This window comes from Artibeus jamaicensis, unplaced genomic scaffold, assembly GCF_021234435.1.
Source record: "Artibeus jamaicensis isolate MK-2021 breed Jamaican fruit bat unplaced genomic scaffold, CSHL_Jam_final contig_700, whole genome shotgun sequence".
Taxonomy (NCBI): domain Eukaryota; kingdom Metazoa; phylum Chordata; class Mammalia; order Chiroptera; family Phyllostomidae; genus Artibeus; species Artibeus jamaicensis.
Window position 1 is genome coordinate 8,485,927 of NW_026521930.1, and position 21,917 is coordinate 8,507,843.

Consider the following 21,917-nt stretch of genomic DNA (forward strand, 5'->3'; position numbering starts at 1 on the left):
ACCATCTATCAGTTGCCTCTTGCGTGCGCCCTGTCCAGGTACTGAACCTGCAGCCCAGGCACGTGCCCTGACCGGGAATCAAACCGGTGCCCAACTAACTGAGCCACACTGGGCAGGGCAGGACTCATGATCTTTAGCATCTTTTTGTGTGCTTATAAGCCATTTGTATATTTTCTTTGATAAAATAACTGTTTAAATCTTTATTTTTCTCTTAGTCTGTGTCTTTTAGTTTTACTAATATTGTCTTTTGAAGTGCAAAACTTTTATGTGTTGATGAAATCCAGTTTATACTTGGAAATATAAATGTATCTTCTTTATGAAGACTTTTGTTCTCTATAACATTCATGTGTGAATTGTCCTACTTACTTTTTATTATTTTTAGGTCTACTTGCTTAACTCGTTTTTCCTAAGGAGTCTGCACAGCTGTTGGAATGGGTGGGTAGAGCTATGCTATGTGTAGTAGTCTAGATACTGGCTGGAATAATATCTAAAATGTCAACACTGATGGTCTTTCCACTCAGGAAACGTAGCTATTGACTTTTGAGAGCAGGATTTTAAAAAAATATATGTTCTTGATTATGCTATTACAGTTGTCCCATAATTTTTCTCTCCTTTACTCTCCTCTGCCCTGTATTTCCCCTCTGCCCTGTACTGCCCCCTCCCACCAGCATTCCCCAACCTTAGTTCATGTCCATGGATTGCACTAAGTTCTTTCGCTTCTCCATTTCCCATACTGTTCTTAACCTACCATTTATGCTTCTTATTCCCTGTACCTTTTCCCCCATCATGCCCCCTTCCTTTTCCACTGATAAACCTCCATGTGATCTCCGTTTCTGTGATTCTGTTCCTGTTCTAGTTGTTTGCTTCGTTTGTTTTCGTTTTTAGGTTCAGTTGTTAATAACTGAGTTTGTTGTCATTTTACTATTACTATTCATAGTTATAATCATCTTTTTCTTAGATAAGTCCCTTTAACATTTGATATAATAAGGGCTTGGTGATGATGAACTCCTTAACTTGACCTTATCTGGGAAGCACTTTATTTGTCCTTCCATTGTAAATGAAGGCTTTGCTAGATAGAGCCATCTTGGATGTAGGTCCTTGCCTTTCATGACTTGGAATACTTCTTTCCAGCCCCTTCCTACCTGCAAGGTTTCTTTTGAGAAATCAGCTGTCAGTCTTAGGGGAACTCCTTTGTAAGTAACTGTCTCCTTTCCTATTGCTTTTAAGAGTCTCTCCTTATCGTTAGCCTTAGGTAATGTAATAATGGTGTGCCTTGGTATGTGCTTCTTTGGGTCCAACTTCTTTGGGACTCTCTGAGCTTCCTGGACTTTCTGGAAGTCTATCTTCTTTGCCAGATTGGGGAAGTTCTTCTTCGTTATTTTTTCATATAAATTTTCCATTTTTCCCTCTTTCTCTTCTCCGTCTGGTACCCATATGATTCAGATGTTGGAACATTTAAAGTTGTCCCAGAGGTTCCTAAGCCTCTCCTCATTTTTTTGAATTCATGTTTCTTCCTTGTTTTAATCGAATGTTTGTTTCTTCCTTCTGGTCCAAACCATTGATTTGAGTCCCGGTTTCCTTCTCTTCACTGTTGATTCCCTATACATTTTTCTTTATTTCACTTTGCATAGCCTTCACTTCTTTCTCTATTTTGCAACCACACTCAACCATTTCTCTGAGCATCCTGATTACCAGTGTCTTGAATTCTGTATCTGATAGGTTGGCTATCTCCTTGTCGCTTAGTTCTTTCATTTGGGCCATATTTTTGTCTTAGCATACCTGTTATGTAATAAGTGGCAAAACCTTAGATATTTGTCAGGGCAGGGCAATCCATGATGCTGCCTTTTGGCACTGTATAGGGGGGAGGGGTCCAAGAGGGAACAGTGTCACTTGCTTTGCTCTTGGCTGGTTTTCAGTCACTTCCCCCACTACCCACAAGCAAATTGGGCCCTTCTGGTGCTGATTCCTGGGTGGGTGAGCTTGTGCACGTTCCAGAACTCTGTGTGTCTCTCCAACGGACTCTCCTGTGAGGCTGGGAATCTCTCTGTCCACTGCAACCCCCACAGTTTTCCACAGTCACAGGCCTTGAGGCTTTATTTGTCGTTGCTGGAACCCTGGGTTGCACTGTCTGTCTTGCTCACCAGTTGGTCCTCGCGGTTTATCTGCACACAAATGTGGGACCACCTGATTCACCAGCCAGAACCTTGACTGCTTAGCTCCTCCAGGTGCAGCCTTGTTGGGAGTTCTCTCCACCCCGGCTACTCCTCCTTGCCCCTCCTACCAGTCTGGGTAAATGTTTCTTCTTTAACTGCTTGGTTGTCAGACTTCCATACAATTCGATTTTCTGGCAGTTCCTGTTTTTGTTTGTTTGTTTTAAATTTGTTTTTGTCCTTCTTTTGGTTGTATAAGGAGTCAAAATGTATCTATCTATGCCTTTATCTTGGGCAGAAGTTAAGAGCAGGATTTTATTCCATGACTCATGGTCCCAGGTGCTGTTGGCATCTTCTCCTAGGATACTATCTTTTCTCTGTCTGGAGCTGTTGGTGGCCTTTAAAAACATTACTGATTTTTGCAGAGAGAGACTGAGACAGAGAGAAACATCGATTTGGTGTTCCACTTATTTTTTTAAAATATGTTTTATTGATTATGCCATTACAGTTGTCCCATTTCCCCCGTTCATCCCCCTCTACCCTGCACCCCTCCACCATTCCCCCCTTTCATTTATGTCCATGTGTCACAAGTTCTTTAGATTCTATATTTCCCATACTATTCTTGCCCTTCCCCCTGTCTATTTTCTACTTACCATCTATGCTACTTATTCTCTGTACCTTCTCCCCCTCCTCCTCCCACTCCCCTGTTGCTAATCCTCCATGTGATCTCCATTTCTATGGTCTACTCCTGATCTAGCTGTCTGCTTAGTTTGCTTTTGTTTTAGGTTTGGTTGTTAATAGCTGTGAGTTTGCTGTCCTTTCACTGTTCATATTTTTTATCTTCTTTTTCTTAGATAAGTCCCTTTAACATTTCATATAATAAGGGTTTGGTGATGATGAACTCCTTGAACTTGACCTTATCTGAGAAGCACTTTATCTGCCCTTCCATTCTAAATGAAAGCTTTGTTGGATAGAATAATCTTGGTTGTAGGTCTTTGGATTTCATGACTTGGAATACTTCTTTCCAGCCCCTTCTTGCCAGTAAGGTCTCTTTTGAGAAATCCACTGACAGTCTGATGGGAACTCCTTTGTAGGTGACTGTCCCCTTATCTCTTGCTGCTTCTAGGATTCTCTCCAATTTAATCTCGGCTAATGTAATGATGATGTGCCTTGGTGTGTTCCTCCTTGTGCCCAACTCCTTTGGGATTCTCTGAGCTTCCTGGATTTCATGGAAGTCTATTGCCTTTGCCAGACTGGGGAAGTTCTCCTTTATTATTTTTTCATATACGTTTGTAATTTCTCCCTCTTCCTCTTCTCCGTCTGGTACCCATATGATTCAGATGTTGGAACATTTAAAGATGTCCTGGAGGTTCCTAAGCCTCTCCTCATTTTTTTGAATTCTTGTTTCTTCATTCTTTTCTGGTTGGTCATTTATTTCTTCCTTCTGGTTCACTCAATTGATTTTAGTCCCAGTTTCCATTGCATCACTATTGGTTCCCTGTGCATTTTGCTTCATTTCACTTAGTGAAGCCTTCATTTGTTCCTAATTTGTGACTAAAATCAACCAGTTCTGTGAGCATCCTGATCACCAGTGTTTTGAACTGTGCATCCAATAGGGTGGCTATCTCTTAGTCGCTTAGAAGTATTGGCTCTCGGGCTTTGAGCTGTTCTTCTTCTTGAGCCATAATGATTTGGTCTGTTATGTATGAGGGGCGGAGCCTTAGGTGTTCACCAGGGCAGGGCAGCCCAGGTCGCTGGGTTGTGATGCTGTATGTGGGGGCGGGGGTCAGAGAGGGGCAGTGGCGTTTGTTCCTCCCTGTCTCGGATTTGAGTCCCCTCTGCTGCTTCAAACAAGGAAATTGGGCCCTCCTGGTGCTAGTTCCCAAATGTGTGGGCCTGTGCACCCTCCAGAACCCTGTGGGTCTCTCCAGCAAACTCTCTGTGAAACTGGGAGCCTCTCCCGGCACCTCGACCCCAGAAAGGTTTTCCAATTGGTGCTTTTAGGGTTTATTTCCCGGTGCTGGGGCCCTGGGTTGCACGGTCAGTCTCACTGCGCGCTCCTTTGCCTGGTTTATCAGTCTGGATGAATGGTTCGTTGTTGCTGGACTTCGGTAGTTTAATTTTCTCTCTGTTTGGGTTGTGTTCTGGTTTTTAAATATGTGTTGTTCATAAAGTTGCTTGTGGGAGGAGGTACAGTGTTTCTACCTATGCCTCTATCTTGGCCCTGGTGTTTCACTTATTTATGCTTTCATTGGTGAGTGTTCCCTGACTGGGGGTCAAACCCACAAGCTTGTAATACCACTATGACACTCTAACCAACTGAGCTATCTGGGCAGGGCTTGGTGGTGGCCTTTGGATCAGAGAAAGCAGTGGCTCTTAATTTCAGCACCGCACCTTGCAATTAGGCTGCTTCTCTGAATGTGGTGAAAGGTCAACTGCTTGATACACCCCCAATTTTATAAAGGCTTGGGTAACATATTCTCACTTGGCAATTGCAGGTGAAGGACTTAACGAAATACTTGGATCCAAGTGGGCTCGGCGTGATCAGTTTTGAAGACTTCTGCCGAGGGATCACAGCGATCAGAAATGGAGGTCAGTCATCCTCACTCTGTGCTTCCATTGCCTCACCCCCTCCTCAGCTCCACCGCTGTCCTTGCCTGTCGCCCAGCCGCTCCTGATTAGTGACCCTTACTCCTCAGACTCCTTTTGTTGAGCTTAACCTCTTCCCTTCTCTTTGAAGCCCTTAAAATGCCCCAGGTTTCAGGATGCTCTCTCTTGTTTCTGATTCTTTGTTCCTCACACACCCTGTCTTCCAGAATTGACTGACTCAGCTACTTCTCCGTAATGTTAGAAAACTACTGCCATTTTCCCCAAGGAGTTTTTAATGGAAACTTTGAAACATACGAAAGAGACACACAGTGCACACCCATATGTATCATATCTGTCATATGCGTTCCACAGGCAGCGCTTATTATCTGCATTATCCATCCATCTTCCCATCTGTCCAACCATCTGTTTTCCTTTTTTCTGATGGGATGCACTTCAAATCAGTGTACTTCCATACACTTCAGCCTGAACACCGCTGCATGTGTATCAGTCATTACCTAGAGAGTCAGTATTTGTTTGCACTCTTTTTTTTAAGTGGGAAAAAATTTTAAAGATTTTATTTATTTGTTTTTAGAGAAGGGAAGGAAGGAGAAAGAGTAGAAGAGAAACATCAGTGTGTCATTGCCTCTTATGTGCCCCTTACTGGGGACCAGGCTTGCAACCCAGGGATGTGCCCTGACTGGGAATTGAACTGGCGACCCTTTGGTTTGCAGGCCAGCATTCATTCCACTGAGCCACACCAGCCAGGGCTGTTTGCAGTCTTTTTTAGTAAAAATATACCTACAGTGAAACCTTAAGTGTGTCATTGTGTAAATTTTGACAAAGTCATATGTCTGTCAATACAAATCATTGTCAAGAGTTAGCATTACCACAGACAGTTACCTTCATGGCCGTACAGTAGTCTTTTCTTCCTATTGGTGCCTTTTTCTTCTTTGTTTTTTTGTTTTTTAGATTGTATTTATTCTTAGAGAGAGGGAAAGAGAGAGTGGGAGAGAGAGAGAGAGAAAAACATCGATTGCTTGCTTCTCACTTGCCTCCAACTGGGCACCTGGCCCTCAACCCAGGCATGTGCCTTGAGTACGAATTGAACTGGTGACCTTTCAGTTTGCAGGCCAACACTCAATCCACTGAGCCACACACGCCAGGGCCCTACTGGTGCCTTCTTTGCTGATTTTTGTTGATGCCATAGATTTGTTTTGCAAGTCATGGACTTCATGTAAATAAGATCATTAGTGTCTGCTTTTTTTTCTGGCTTTTGCCTCTATGTGATGTTTTTTGAGATTTATCCTTGTTGTTTTAAGTATCAGGAGTCTGTTTTTCTGTTAGGAGTAGTGCTCCATCGTATGCTTGTACCCCAGGGGTGGACACTAGTTTGGGGCTAGGATATTCCCAGTTTGGGACTATATGTAAAGCTTCTAGTGACATTCATGTGCCAGTCTATGTAGACACACATTTTCATGTCGCTGGGGCCTGTACTTGGCAGTGGGGTGACTGGTCACATGCATGTGAGTTTAGTTTCTTACAAAACTGCCAGGTGTTCTCCCAGGTGGTTGTACCATTTCACTCTCTTACCAGTTGCCCATACACTGTCCTCTTCAAGTGAAACTCTGCAGCTCTGAGTAGACCTTTCCTTCTCATTCCCTATCTTCAGCCAGGTGGTGCGGGGGTGACAGTATTGGGAAGTCACTAGTTACAGGCCTTTTCCTTCCTTCCTGCACCTTGATGGAGAACGCGGGACATAGTCTCAGCAGGACCTACTCTCGTCCTGGTGGCTCAATCAAGGGGGGTGCCTTTGGATCCCAGGTCTTATTAGCAGTTGTTGATGGAGTCTCACCTATCTTGTCTGTCACCTCCCCAGCAGTGGCACGTTTGACTTGGGTTTCCTAAAACATCCAGATGGCTTTGGGTAGCACTCTGTGTGTAGAGCCCTGTGTGTTACTGCTTGTTCTTTCACCCAGTCAGTGCACATGTGGGAACACCAGCACAGCCTAGAGACCCCGTGGTGAGCCCGCAGCCAGGGTCCTTGGGTGCATAGAGCACGCAGTGAGGAAGGGAACAACAGGGGAGGTGCTGCTCCTGTCATCCTGACAGGTTGGGGGTGGGGCCAAGCTACACAACCTTACCCACAGGGGATGATGGTGTCAGTGTGTTCCCTGGGACTGAAAACCAAAGGGACCATGAGGAGCTCTGGGCCCTGGACATGACCCTTGTGGCCTCTGCATCTTCTAGCCAGGGGTTGAGACTGGGCTTCCTGGGATTCAGGTGGTTGAGGATCCCAGATTCCTTTCAAGTGTCAACCTGGGAGCAGCAGTGGCAGCTGGTCATGTGGGCCGGAAGGAACCCAGGGCAGTGCCAGCGAGAGACGGTGCTGGAGCCATCTATGTGGCTCTGAGGCCCTCTCTAGGCAACGTCCAGGTTGGTTCTTTTGGGCCACAGTTAGTGTGAAATGGAGCAAGCTCCTCTGCAGGAGTTCCTGGGGGCTTGTGTCCTAAAAGTCAGCATGTGCTTCCAGAAAACTTGTGACCTGGGCAGATGCAACCCACTCCACGATTATAAATTCTCTGGCCATTGACCTGCCTGGTGTAAAGGAGCTGTCTCTGCAGAGGCTAGTTCTCTATCTGTCAAGCAGGAGGGATTGCTGGCTTAGGTGACCTGTGTGGTCATGTCATAGGTTGCATATGTCTTCTAGTTTAGTGACTTAAGGTGTGCTTAGGTATTTAGCAATCCAGTGACAGTAAATGGTTGCCTGAGAATGACCTGTCTCCTTCAGTACCGAGCTTTCTTTAATGGTTAACCATCTATCCTGAAGCTCTGAGACGGGGCCTCTCCCCAGCCCTCCCCAGCCATCCACCCTCTTTCTTGCCTTTGCCTCGGATGTTCTCTCTGAGGTGCTCTGTGTCCTTCCCAGGGGATGGCAGAGAGGAGCCCAAGGCAAGGCCCTGGGAGGGGTTTGGGTTCTCTGTCTCTGCCTAAGAGGAGCTGGCCAGGGCTCCTATGTCTCCGCCCAGAGCGCTCTGCAGCCTCCTCTCCCATCTGAACCTCTTCCTGGCTCACCTGGCCTGCTACACCTGGTCTGTCCCCATCCCCCACAAACCCAGTCCACTGCAGCTGCACCTCCTTCTGTATGGGAGAGCAGGGGAAGCAACCCTCTGCTACTGTGAGCCCCCAAATCAGTTCACTTTGGGGAAGTCCAGCCCCCACACACCGCTGAGCCCCACTGGGGTTGTTTGAGTCTCTTTGTCTTTTCATTCTTTTTGGTAATATTTCTGCTTTGATTTGATTAAAATCACCCCCTGCCCCCCTGCCAGTCCTGGAGTTAGCATGGATTCTTCAGGAAACGGTGCTTGTTTTTTCAATGGCAAATTCTGGACTAGAAGCATCCTCAGAAGGCAAGGCCTGGTCTCAACATACCACATTGTGGGGTGCAGTGTAAGTGGTGTCCCCCACCCCACCCTGAGTTTAGCCTGTGCAGAGCAGGCCCCTGCTCCTGAAGTGAGGGGGTGTACCCTGGACCCTCGGGGACAGTCGGCTGCTGCGGGGGTGTGTGGTTGATGGGGCGGAGAGGTTGGGGGCCTTGGACAGGGTTGGTGAGGGGGTTGGCCTGCCAGCAGATGGGGCCGGGTCCTGGAGTGGGTGTGCTGAGGGGAGGCTTTAGTGGTGAGAGCGTGAATCAGGCTGGATGGAGGGCAGCGGCCAAGGGAGGGCACAGTGAGGCCTGTGGGGACCGTGGGTGTGGACACGGTTGACCTGACCGTTCCAGCTGGACTGTCTTCTCAGACTCTGGGAAGCACAGAGTCCCCTGCCCTTGGGGGCTGGTGTTCTAATGGAGGACACCCACCAACAGTGAGGCAGTGTAGCTACAAGCAGTGACAGGAGCTTGGGAGGAGGGTGAAGCCAGAGAGGTGGTCATTGGAGGCCTCCTTGAGAAAGTCTGGGAAGGGGTAACAGGGTGCAGGTGGGTGGCCTGAGGGGAGCCCTGCACATTTGGGAGCCAAAGAGGGGTCAGTGTGGCTGGTTTGGGCAACCAGGATCAGAAGGTATGGGCGTGGCTGGGCTGTGGCCACTGTGGGAGGACTTGACCTATTCATCAAGAGGCCTCACGGTTCAACCCCAGCCCCAGGCTCCCTTTGGAGGGGCTGCTGAGTGGCTTCTCGGCTCAGTGCCAGAAGGGCAGGACTGTCTCTTGGAGTGAGTGGCTTGGCCTCCACGTGACTGCAACCGTTGTGGGCTTGGTGGGGGCAGCGCCGGTGGAGGTACCCCATCCCGTGCACTCAGTGCACTGCAGGTCCAGCTCAAAGCTGTGGGGTTGGCTTCACCTTTTGGGTTATTTGCAAATTTTTTGGTAATTTGACTTTTTAAAAAAGATTTTAAAATTGATGTATTTTTAGAGAGGGAAAGAGAGGTAGAGAGAAGCATTGATGTGTAAGAGAAACATGGATCCGTTGCCTCTCGAACACCCCCAACCTGGGACTAGCCTGCAACCCAGACATGTGCCCTGACCTGGAATCAAACTGGTGACCTTTCACTTTTGCAAGATGATGCCCAACCAAATTAGGCCCAAGAATCAGGGCTGTAATTTGACTTTATCATTTAGCTTTTGTTTGGAAAGGAGAGTGAAAATAAAACTAGGGGGAAAGCAAGTCAAAGATGACTTTGAAATGTTATTTAGCATTTGGAAGAGTGAAAAGCATGAGTACTTGAACTGAATTTCAGCTCAGGTTCAGTTTGGGTCTTCCCTCTAGTGTGCCATCACAGCTGCACACAGCTGTCTTGTCTGTCAGACTTTTATTCTGCATCCAGAAGTGGCATAGCAAGTGACTGGATGTATTGACCCAGTTTGCAGAAAAAGTGCAAGAGATTGTTACTGTCATAACCACAGGCCTTATTTCAGGAATAGAAGGAGATAGAGAGGGAATTGTTACAAATAGGCCATTGCTCTAGCTTGTTACCTCCCCCCAGACTGTGGAAGAATGAGATAAATGCACATTATAAATTTACACGGTTTTAGTTTTTATAGAGGAAATTGATAGAAGAGTCCTGCTTAGCCCCATCAAGAATATAACCACGTGAGGCGAGACTTCTGAATTTCTGGATCGTACGCCCACCACTGGAATCTGAGCACATGTCTGCATGTCTACAATGACTGGCTAAGTTTTCAGAGTTTGAAATTCTGTTTCAATTTTTAGAAGTGCAAGCAAGGCTGTTCACACTTAGGAGGAGAAAAATAGCCCAGATTGGTGTGGCTCAGTGGGTTGAGCACTGGCCTGCGAACTGAAAGTTTGCTGGTTCAATTCCCCGTCAGGGCACATGCCTGGTACAGGCCAGGTTCCCAGTTGGGAGTGTGTGATTGATGTATCTCTCCCTCGCTTTCTCCCTCCCTTCCCCTCTCTCTAGAAATGACTAAATAAAATCTTTTTATAAAAGGGGGGGAAATAGGCTAAAGACAGTCTAGCTTTTTACAAACTATGTGTGTGATCTCAAATTGCACTGGGGTAATGATCCTCCTTCACTTCCTGTCCCAGAAACCAAAAACTTCTGTCCATAGCAATCTTCTCCCCCTTCAAAAAGAGCTTATATTGCTCTGTTGTAGTTGACCTGCACCAAAGACCCAAACCTCCAGTGGAGGGGATTCCAAAGCTGTCAGCCTGCTTGGTGGGCCGCAGGTGCCGGAGCCAAAGGCCATTGACCCTCTGCATCAATCCAGGCTGCCGAGCCCTGGGGCTCTTCCACTTACACTGTAGTCTGAGGCACTCAGGTATTTAGCCACACTTCCAGGGAAAACAATGCAAAACAATAGCCACATAAGGGATTTTTGGATAAGGGCCTTAATCCCTACTGCAAAGCAGTATTGAATTGACCGAGGTGCCTTGTAATCACTGAATGCATAAATGCTTGAATTTGTAATAATGTTGAGGGAAAGTAGTATTGTTATTTAAATCGGGAGAGCTCTTTAGAAACTGAACAGAGTAGCCATGTGTCCAGCTATTGCTCTGTGGTGAGAGTCCTTCAACATTCATTCTTCCTTCCCCATTAATTACAATGGCAATCGTAGTGACTTCAAAGCACCGACCCTTCAGAACCTGGCTGGGGATGGGGCACCATTTTCCCCGCATGGTCCATTTGCCAAAGAAGAATGCCCTCTGGCCAAGGAAGCCAGCAAGGGCCATTTCAAAGTAGTCTCTCCCCAGGAGTGTCCAGGGAGGCCAACTCTTCCATTTGGCCCTCTAAGATTCTATGCCGCTTTTTAAATAACTAAGTGACTGATGTTGTATTAGAGTGTGTCAAATATATTGAATAAGTGACTGATACATTTTGAATAAGTACTATGTGATCTGCTTTCTGCTCACACCTTGTCACCCAGTATGTGGGTTTTCCTCACCAAGCAATTCTCTAATTCTCCATGGTTCCCACTTGGGTGTTTTATAATTTAATTCATTCTGATACCAACTGCTCAGGGTTATTAGCACAGGCCCCATTTCAGGTGCCCAGGTTCTGTCTAGCAAAACCACACTTCTGTCTAGCAAAACTCCTTCCTCAGGTTCAATAATTTTCTGTAATGGCTCATAGAACCCAGGGAAAACCTTAGTTCTATCACCAGTTTATGGTGAAGGTTACAGTGAACAGGTACATAGGCAGGCCTGGAAGGGTCCACAACGCAGGGCCTTCTGTCCCCATGGAGTTTGGGGTGCACCACTCTCCCGATACAATGTGTTCATTAACCCTGAAGCTCTCCAAACCACCTCATTTTGAGGTTTTTTTTTTTTTTAATTTATCTTTAGAAGGGAAGGGAAGGAGAGAAGGAGAGATATATCAATGTATGGTTGCTTCTGGTGCATCCCCTGCTGGGAACTGGCCCCTGCTGGGAACTGGCCTGCAACCCAGGCATGTGCCCTGACAGGGAATCGCACCGCGATCTTTTAGTTCGCAGGCCCGTGCTCAATCCACTGAGCTACACCAGCCAGGGTCATTTTGAGTTTTTTATGGAGGTTCCATTACATAGACATGATTAGTCATTGGTGATTGGCTGAGTCTCCAGTCCCTCCCTTAACAAAGAGGTTGGGGCAAAGCTGAAAGTTCCAGCTCTAATCAGGTCAGTTTCCCTAACTAGCTCCCATTCTCCATTAGTTTAAACCCAGGTGAGGTTGAAAGGGGCTTGTTGATGAGTGACAACTCCTTAGGAGCTCTGTGTCCGGACTGGGCATGAAGACCAGAAAATAGCTTTTATGAAATGACAGCATCACAGTAGTGAGGCAACATCATGACTCATGCCTCCATCACTTGCATGCTCTTTAGAAAGTGTTATACCTGAACATGGCCAGGACACTGTGCCTTTTCTTCCTTCTTTTTTTTTTTTAAGTTTTTATTTATTTATTTTTAGGAAGAAGGGGAGGGAGGGAGGAAGGGAGAGAAACATCAATGTGCGAGAGATATGTCAGTCTGTTACCTCTTGCACACTCCCAGCTGGGGACCTGGCCCTCAACCCAGGCCTGTGCCCTCACTGGGAATCCCACTGGTGACCCTTTGGTTCACAGGCCGGCGCTCAGTCCACAGAACCACACCAGCCAGGGCGCCAGTGCCTTTTCTTTGTGCGGATTGGTCGTGTTTGAGAAAAGTGGTATTTCTGTTGCTGATGTCAGAATTACAGTCTATCCATCATGCAAAGATTGTTTTTCCTTTAAACTTTTTCACGTTATAAAAATAAACATTTTCTGTAGAAGATAAACGTAAGCAAAAAGGAAGAAAATAAAAACTGCCCGCGAGTCCAGCACTGAGGACAAGGCATTGTTATTTTGGTACTGTTTCGTCATACCCACGCCTCCCTAACCTGTGCAGTTTTTCAAAAAGTCAAGTTTGGCCTCTGATACTTTTTAAAGCCACAAGCAATGTCACAGAGCTGGTTGTGCTCCTTCTCGTTTACAGTGCTGTCCATCTGTTTGAAGAAATAGTTACCGTTAGGCCTCTACACCACCGCCTGGGAACTCTGGCACGAAGTGTTGCTTCGGTGGGAGACCTGCTTTCCTGTGCTGACCTCACTGCCCCCTGCCTCCCTCACAGCCGTTCCAGGCTCCATTGATCATTCATGTAGTTTCCCCCTTGACCTCCGTAGATGGTCTGGGTCACCTGCTGAGTCTGGGTCTTCTCTCCCGCAGATTCTGATGGCCAGCTGTGCAGCATTGTACCTGCCCAGGACGAGGGGCCACAGGCCTGCCCTGATGAGTTCGAGGACTTCGTTACTTTTGAGGCAAGTGATTTTCATGAGAGAGCTCAGAGGGAATTTGACGTTACACCTCCTCCTCTGTGCACTCTGAAGTCCCACTTCGCTTCGTGGTTCCCTGGGCTGGAAGGGCAGGGCAGGGCTCACTTTGCAGCCCTGTGTACACTGTGGGGGGTGCTGTGGTTGGTGGGCACTGGGGGCTTGTGGCTACAGCACACAGTCGGTGGCTGTCCACTGTGAATATTATACACCGGAGACCCTTAGCAGGAGATGCCCCTGGGCCTGTTGTTAGTAGAGTAACAAGCTGAGCAGTTAGGTGTCTCTGGTGATGCTGTCACCTTCTCTCAGGCTGCCAAGCAAGGCTAGATAGAGCAGGGGACTCATCATGAGATTTTAATTTTATCAAATTCCAAACCATTTTCTAGGTCTGCTAGGGACCTTTGACTAATGCCTTGCTCTACCGCACCCCTCCCTGCCCCCAGAAAAAGTCAGGGCTGCAGTGGTTACATGGTGTTGCCAGTAATGTTGGGCGTTTCTTCCTCTGTCAAGGCTCCGGGAAGGTCTGTGAACACAGCCACAGAAGACAGATTACTGCTTTGTGTTCCACTAGTTGCAAGGCGGTAGATGCCAGGAGAGCCGAGGTGGCTGGATCTGGAATTATTCTTTTAAAATATATGAGAAATTACTGAGTCCTTGAAGAGCTGTTGGGGAAGGCCCTGGTAGCTACCTCCAGCCCCTCAGCGCTCTGTTGCCCAGTGAGAGGAGCAGGGTTAGGCTGGGACCCAGTGGGCTGGGACCCTGCATGGCAGACTTCTGAGCCTCAGCTCCTTTGTAAAATGAGAGGGTTGCACAGAATAGTTTCTGAAAGTCCCTCTGCGTATTAACTCACCATAGGATCCACTGCTTTCCTTCTGTGCCTGTGTCCCTTCTCTGAGAAGCTGCCCCAGGTATTGGTGTGACCCCAGATAATGCAGGCTCACTTCCTGACTATCATCTCTGGCAGCACAGGACCCCCCAGACCACCTGGGCATGTTTGCTCTTCACACATTTGTCCCAAAAAACCAGCTGGGCCTACGCACCACTCCCCCACAAAGGCAGGAGCCAATCGCCTTTTGTCTCCTGTGTTCTGGGTGTGACTGGGCGGGGCCAGGCTCCGACCTGACTTGTGGAGGCTGACTTGTACTGACTGCAAGGCATAGTTTGGCCAGGTGGGGGACCTCGAGTGTGCGTGACTCTGACATGTCAGCTTTCAGATGAACAGCTCACTCCCGTAACTGTGAAGAGGCTGCTTACGTGGCCTGAGTAGGAAAACTCTGTGGTTTGATGCATCTTGGAATTTTCCAGGAATGCAGCTAGGTCAGGAGAGCCTTCCTTTTTTGTTTGGAGCATCTGCAGAATTACCTTCCCATTAGTACTGCAGCATCCATGTCTCCCAGTGCACACACTTAATCAATCATCAGTGTCCTTTGTTTTATTCCCCTCATATTTCTACTAGGGCATTACATCGATTTTTTAAAATATTTTATGTGTAGGTGGGTATAATGGGTTGAATGGTGGTCCCCCAAAAGAACCTATGAACATGACTCTATTTGGAGAAGGGGTCTTTTCAAATATAATGAAGTTAAGGATCTCAAGATCAGATAGATCATGCTGAGTGGAGTGTCCTTAGAAGAGAAAGGGAGGGGACACACGAGGCGATATGGAGACCAAGGCAGAGGCTGGAGTGATGCAGCAACAAGCCCAGGGACATCAGGAGCCTGCAGATACTGGAAGGGACAGGAAGGAAGAATTCAGTCCTGCTGACACTTTGATTTCGGGCTTTTGGCCTTCAGAACTGAAAGAATACATCCTTATTGTTTTAAGCTGCCCAGTTTATGGTACTTCGATATAGCAGACACAGGAAACTGTTCAGGATAGTAAAAGGCATCAACACATTTTGTACTCAAAAGTTCCCATTTGGTCTGAGAGTGAGCCACTGTAGGGGGGCTGCCTCTCCTGATACCTGGGTAGAGCAGGCAGGGTGCTGTGTGACCATGGCCCCATTCTGTCCTCTAAGTGGGTGGATCCCTCTTAGCCCACTGACTGGCCCTCCCACCTCTGTGGTCCTGGCCCTGAGGTTGTGCCAGCCCCTGCCTCCTGCCTTGGGAAGGCATGGTGGGGGCCTGACGTTTCAGAGGATGCCGAAGGAATGCTTTTCAGGCTTTTAGATCCTAATTTTTTAGAATGGAGGAAATGCTTTTTCTAAGTTTCTTTGTTACTTAAAAAAATTAATACTATTTATACTCCAGCAGTTTTAAGTTTACAGAAAATGGAGCAGGCAGGAAAGAGAGTCGCCAGTACACACCCCCCACACTGACGGTTTTCCCCATCATGAACGTCTTGCCTTAATGTGGTACATTTGTTACAGCCGATGAACCAGTATTGATGGATTATTATTAACTGGTGTGCACAGTTTACATGAGGGCTCACTCTTGGTGTGGGGTGCAGTCTGTGGTTTTAGGGAAATGTACCATGTCAGTTCCCACCATTATGGTGTCGTATGGAGTCGTGCCACTGCCTAACAGTGCGCTGTGACCCATGATTCATCCCCACAACCACTGATCTTTCACTGTCCCCATAGTTTTGCCTTTTCCAGATTATCGGAATCACAGAGTGTATAGCCTTTGCTGACTGGCTTCTTTGGCTTAGTAATATGCATTTAAGATTTCTCCATGTGTTTTTCTGCTTTTTAAGGTTTTTAGATGTAATTTTGGGGGGAGTTGAAACTAGGTACTGTGAAACTTACAGAAAGATTGCTCTTTTAAAAAAAAAAAAAGCCAGTACACTGTATACTGATTAAAAGTCCAATAAAAATATGAGTAGAGAATATGTGTGTTATGTCCAAACACTACGTTTGGAGACCCTCTGCTGAAGATCTTCAGAGATAAATAAGCCTTTTACTGATTTTTGAGGCTGGACACGCAGCAGTGTTGGTCAGGGGGCCTGGTGCAGGGGACTGCTAGCGGGCTGCTGCTTCTGGTCTTTTCCTGCCGGGGCTGCTCAGTGGGTCCTGGAGCTCCAGCATTTCCCTGAGCATCCCTTTGGCTTGTTGCCTGTAACAGAACTCCCAGGAGAAAGTCACTGATGTAGTGTGTCTAGAAGGGGAAGAGGTGAGGAGGTAACTTAAGGTTTTTCACTGATGTTGAGAGAATGAGAAGAAAACTCCTGGTCTGAGAATCTGAGTGAGGTAGAGGATGGAGAGCTAGAGGACTGCAGGGGTGATCTCGTGTATCAGGGTTTCTGGAAGGAGGTGGAAAAGTCATGGGGCGGGTACAAACAGAACTGGTAAGAATTGTCCCTGCTCTGTGCCTCCTTGTGCCTCCCTTCTTCTCCTACTACCAGCATCCAGAGAAAAGAGCTGCCTTAATAAAATACCAGGAAAATGTGTCTTTTATGCAGACTGTTATCAGAAAGGTTGGAGAGTCAAGAACAAAAGCCATTTTGTTTTGAGATATGTTTGTTAAAAAGCCAGCAAGAATACTTCTTGAACTTCGCCCCCACCCCCATGTCCTCCACCCCTCCGCCGCCAGGCTAGGAGGTTTAACAGAGCATGTCTGGGAGCAGGTTAAACTTTTTTCCTGGCAGTGATGTACCTTCAGGTGAACACACAGGTTTGGCAGAAACCCCAGCACAACTTGTCAGTTGAGAATCTGGATGGAAAGCCCTAGAACATCCAGTATGATGGGAGGCCATCTCCAGGAGCGTGCCCTGGCTAGCGCTTGTGTATGGAGCCAGAGGCTCAGCCTGCAGAGCTGCCTGGGTGAGAGTCTGAGGGTAAGAGGAGGCTGTGTTGTGCTGGGACACAGGCTCACACTGTGCCCAGCAGTCAGTTTCCCTCTGAGGGACGGCAGCCTGTAGAGAGGGGGCCCTAGGCAGGGCTGGCCACGCCTGTTCCTCACTGGTGGCTCTGTACACGGCCTTCCTTGTCCGTCTGTTGGCAGATTGTTTGTTAATTGGCAAAGGTAACATTAACTTGAAGTTTTCTGAGATGCACTTAGATTTCCATGTAAGTTCATCTTAACGCGTGTAACTTGTAAACATTTTTATAGTTGGTGGCATAGACTTTGGGGCTTTCGGGCAAAACTAGGTCCTGTCGGGTGCCTAGTATGAACAAATGGGGCCTGTGTGTGCGCTGCTCTTATGCTGTGTCTAGTAGACTGTGGGTGAGCATGCACCATGGTCTACAATAACTTTCTGCCTCTCTTCAAAAACAGGTGTTTACCCAGCTGACCTGGAGAACTACCTGCTGGCTGACATTTATTCAGGGCAGCCTTCACCAATAGAAACTGGCCCTCAGGAGCTGCACAGGTTGGGCAGCACTTGGGAAATGATCTCTCCCTTTCCTCCTGGTCACTTGGCCCTCCCTGGGTTTTGTCCTAGGTGCCCCTCAGTCTCTTGTTCCCTTTGGGCCACTCTCTGTGCCCTCAGTCTTCATAGGAAGCTCCAGATAAGAGGCTGTTTACCAGTGCCCCCACCGGGGTGTCTGAGTGTTTATAGCTGTGCTTTGGGGTCAGGACTTCTATGACCCCACTTATTTATAATTTGGGGCACATTAAAGTCTAAGTGCAAACATAAAGCCTTTTGTGAAGTGGGGAACAGTTTTCATCTGTGTAAGACCCTCATTTGGTGTGGGGGAACAGGTTTGCTTTAGAAAGGAAGGTAAAAGTGGAGGAGTGGTCTCCCCTCTCTATCTGTTTAAAGGGTGGAGAGATGCCCAGAATGGAGTGAGTGAGTGCCTGACTTGAGCATTCGGGTTTGTAAAGCTTCTGCCTTATTTTCCCTGTGTCAACGGAGAACTGCTTCCATCCTGAACGGTCCTGGCCAAGCTCCATGAGGGTTTCAGCTCCAGCCCCGGCCTCAGCTGCATGATCGATGGCAGTTTTTTGCAGGTGAAATGAACAGGCCCAAGTGCCTGGACCTTCCTCCCTTCACGGGGGACAAATGCTGGCTCGGTGCTGAGTTGATTTGCTCTTATAGATGCTGAGCTGTCATCGAGGGCATGGGGTCCATGCTGTTCAGAGAGGAGCATCGTGCATCTGTTAGAAGTGCTGGTTGGTTGGCTTTTTTTTTTTTTTATTTTAAAGATTTTATTATTTTTTTTAAGAGAGGGGACGGGAAGGAGAAAAACATCAATAGGTTGCCTCTTATACATACCCCAACAGGAGTCGGAACCTGCATGTGCCCTGACTGGGAATGGAGCCTGCAACCTTTTACTTTGCGGGACGATGGCCAACCAACTGAGCCGTTCTGGTCAGGGCTGGTTGACTTTCTAAAAGCTGAACTCAAGAGTCAAGTTTTGTTCGCCACAGAAAACCAATTATGAGGGTCCCCAGTCATGTCTGGGGGGCCCACGATGGTCATGTGTGGTGAGGATTATGGTATGTGGGCCCTGCCTGCTTCCTGGGCCTGAGGACTGAGGGAGAGGTGGGGGAGGTCCATGGGATTGTCCTACAGGTAAGGAGCAGTGCTCTTGGAAGAGTTTTCAGCTGAGTATTGAATAGCTGACTAGTCGTTGTCATTTAGTGTTGGAAGTCTGGGGTGGGGGTCTTCCTGGTGCCCTTGGGTGGTTCTTAGGTAGCATCCCATGTGAGCCAGCAGTGCCACCTGGGTCACCAGTCAGCAGCTGCACCTCAGAGTATGTCAGGAATGGACCGTGGATTTTGTGCCTGTTTGGTTGGGCTTCCCCTTTGAGCCACCTCCTGATGTACTGGTACTTCCTGCCTGGCCCAGGTAGCTCGTCTCTGCCTAGCACTGGCACTTCTCATACCTCTGGAAGTGATTTCCTGGTTTCAGATTTTGAGGTGAACTTAGTTGCCTTAGATTCCAAGGAAGATTGGGTTTTCCATTAAAAAGACGAGTAATGTCATTGAACACCTAAGTAGGTACATCTCATGTCCTTCCCTATTTTATCCTGGCCCTACAAGCAGCCTGCAGGGATTCTACCCACCAGTGACACATGAACCTCACAGCCTTTTACTTTCTGTTTCTGGACCCGCCTTTGGGGTCTCTCTTGATAGATCGCAACCGTGTGAGATGAGCATTTGCAGCCCCACCTTTTACAGATGACACAACAGGGGTTAGAGTTGTTGAGACCCCAGTCTGGAGTCCCATGGCCAGTAGACAGCAGGCTGAGGGGCACCTGAGCCTCTCCTGAGCCTCTCATGAGCATCGCCAGGCCCCCTCTGGCTCGACCAGTGCCCTACGCCTTTCTTCTCCAGGACAGGAAGCCCCAGGGGCACAGCTGTATGAGACCTTCTAGCCACCTCCAAAGGTAGCCAAGGACTTCAACTTTTTTTTTAAGATTTTATTTATTTTTTAGAGAGAGGAGAAGGGAGGGAGAAAGAGAGGGAGAGAAACATCAGGGTGTGGTTGCCTCTCATGTGCCCCCTCACTGGGGACCTGGCTGACAACCCAGGCATGTGCCCTGACTGGGAATTGAACTGGTGACCCCTTGGTTCTCAGGCTGGCACTCAGTCCACTGAGCCACATCAGCCACCACATCAGCCAGGGCAGGACTTCGACTTTTTGTTACCACATCATATCTGAGCAGACTGTTCACCACTGTGATACCTGAACCCAAGTACAAAGTACACGTTTCTCCAGCTACTTTCTGAAATTTTAACCTGTTTGCAAATTGTTAAACTCAGAATCTTGCAAGCGTGACATGTTGGCTATGTTTCTTAACCAATGAAATTACTTTTTAATTAAAATTGAGATTATAAATTAAAAGTGGCCTGCTTAATGGTTCTTTAATTTTAATTTCATTTGTACAATCCACAAATACTTCCTGCCTGCTGTGTGCCGGCCCTGTGCTGAGGTGCTGAGTCCATATGGGTAAAAATAAAGGTATGTTTAGTGGGAAAGTAGACATTTAACCAATGAGCATAAATATAAATTGATTAAATAATTAATTAGTATTTTGAAGTTAGACCGTGTAATTGAATTTCAAAGCAATACCCTGAACATACAGAACTGGTATTCATAGTAACTTGTTAAATTAAAAAGGCATATTTTTACATTTTTGAATGCTAATTCTTTGGATATAAATAATTCTAGAATCTCTTTTTTAAAGAATTTATGTATTTACTTTAGAGAGAGGAAGAAAGAGACAGAGAACCATCAATGTGCAAGACAAACATCAGTCAGTCGCCCCTTGCACAGACCTGGCCTGCAACCCAGGCGTGTGCCCTGACCGGGAATCAATCTGGTGACCTTTTGGTTCACAGGCCAGCACTCAGCCCACAGAGCCACACCATCCAGCTTGTGGATATAAATCGTAGTATTGCTAGAAGCCACAAAATGGGTAGTTCTCCTGGGATTTATCATGTGTTGGGATGCTTTGTATCACTTCTAAGTATATTTATATAACCATCTTTAAAAATTACTCCAGTAGACTTGCATACTTGGACATATGCCTGTTTTTCTTTTTTTTTATCCTCACCCAAGGACTTGCTTATTGATTTTAGAAAGAGGGGAAGGGAGGGAGAGAGAAAGGGAAAGGAACATCGGTGTGAGAGAGATGGAACACGCATGCCAGGCATCTGCCCTGACTAGGAATTGAACCCATGACATTTCACCCTGTAGGACGATGCTCCAGTCAACCAAGCCACACTGGCCAGGGCCCTATTTTTTTTTCATTTAAAAACATATTTAATTGTGTTATGAGCTAATGTTTCTGCTTAGAAATACAGTAGGGACTTCTCCCATGTGAGAGCTCCCCCTCCACGCATTCATTTCTGTTCCCACAGCGGCCTTGTGCTGTGTGGCACACTGGGCCTTATTGCACCAAATACCACATGTGGGCGTCATTATTTCCAGGGTGCCAGGACTGACTTCTTGGCACTCTCTTCTAGGCCAATGAGGTAACAGACAGTGCGTACATGGGCTCCGAGAGCACCTACAGCGAGTGCGAGACCTTCACCGACGAGGACACAAGCACCCTGGTGCATCCTGAGCTGCAGCCCGAAGGAGACATGGACAGTGCGGGTGGCTCGGTCATGCCCTCCGAATGCCTGGATGCCATGGAGGAGCCTGGCCATGGTGCTCTGCTGCTGTTCCCAGGCAGGTCTGTAATCCTCCCCAGCAAGGCCTTGGTATTGTGCATAAGGTACCATGGGAGGGTGAGTTCATGGAGGAGTTTGTGTCAGAGTGGCTTAGAATCCTCACAGGACATGCGAGAGAGTGTAGACCCTGCGAGATGACCTATGCAATATCCTGGTCACAGCTGCCTTCCCTGTCAGGAAGTGCCCCTCTTGCTGACAGTGGATGACAGCACTCATGAACACTGCACAACTACTTTGACTACAGAGACAGGAATTCTAGGAGAATAACTTGGTCTTTTGGATTTTGTCATTATAGCTCTTACAAACCAGGCAAGATGCGATATTCAGTAAATGTCTTCTGTCAGGATCTTAGAACCTCATCTTTGTGGCCTTCCTAATCAGACCTCCTTTCTCCCCCTACTACCTGAGGTGACCCCATGCATTTGAGGACCAGTGAAAGAACAGGGACTGGTAGGAGAGGTGCTGGTGGCTCATGTGGACCTGAATGATAGCTTTTGCCCTGTGCTACCATGGAAGCCACTGTGCTTAGCAACCTTGGAAGTCGTTGGTTTTTGTATTCTATTTTGCTTATTTTATTTCATTTAATTTCTTGTGTGGTCCTCACAGACTCTTTCATTTTTTCTCTTTAATTGAAGTATTACATAATGACATGTGAGCGCACCTGTCAAAGGTGCACAGACATGCTCACACCTGGGGCCCCCTGTTACTCCCTCCTAGGCTCCCTAGCTTTGTAATGGCAGCATTGCTTTCCCTGGTTTTGCACCCTACATAATGTATAATTACACTGAAGTATCCTTTTACACCTGGCTTCTTTCATTTAATATTGTGGCTATGTGATTTACC

The 21,917-nt window shown here is 47.3% G+C and overlaps 1 protein-coding gene across 2 annotated transcripts in view; it reads left to right on the forward strand.

Moving 5' to 3' along the window:
• RAB11FIP3 (RAB11 family interacting protein 3) overlaps positions 1 to 21,917 on the forward strand; it is a 106,946-nt gene that overhangs the window by 61,671 nt on the left and 23,358 nt on the right. For both annotated transcript variants that reach the window (XM_037157205.2, XM_037157206.2), the window contains exons 2-4: positions 4,649 to 4,742; positions 12,908 to 12,999; positions 20,865 to 21,076. In XM_037157205.2, the coding sequence (XP_037013100.2) occupies positions 4,649 to 4,742; positions 12,908 to 12,999; positions 20,865 to 21,076 (398 nt within the window). The remainder of the gene's footprint in view (positions 1 to 4,648; positions 4,743 to 12,907; positions 13,000 to 20,864; positions 21,077 to 21,917) is intronic.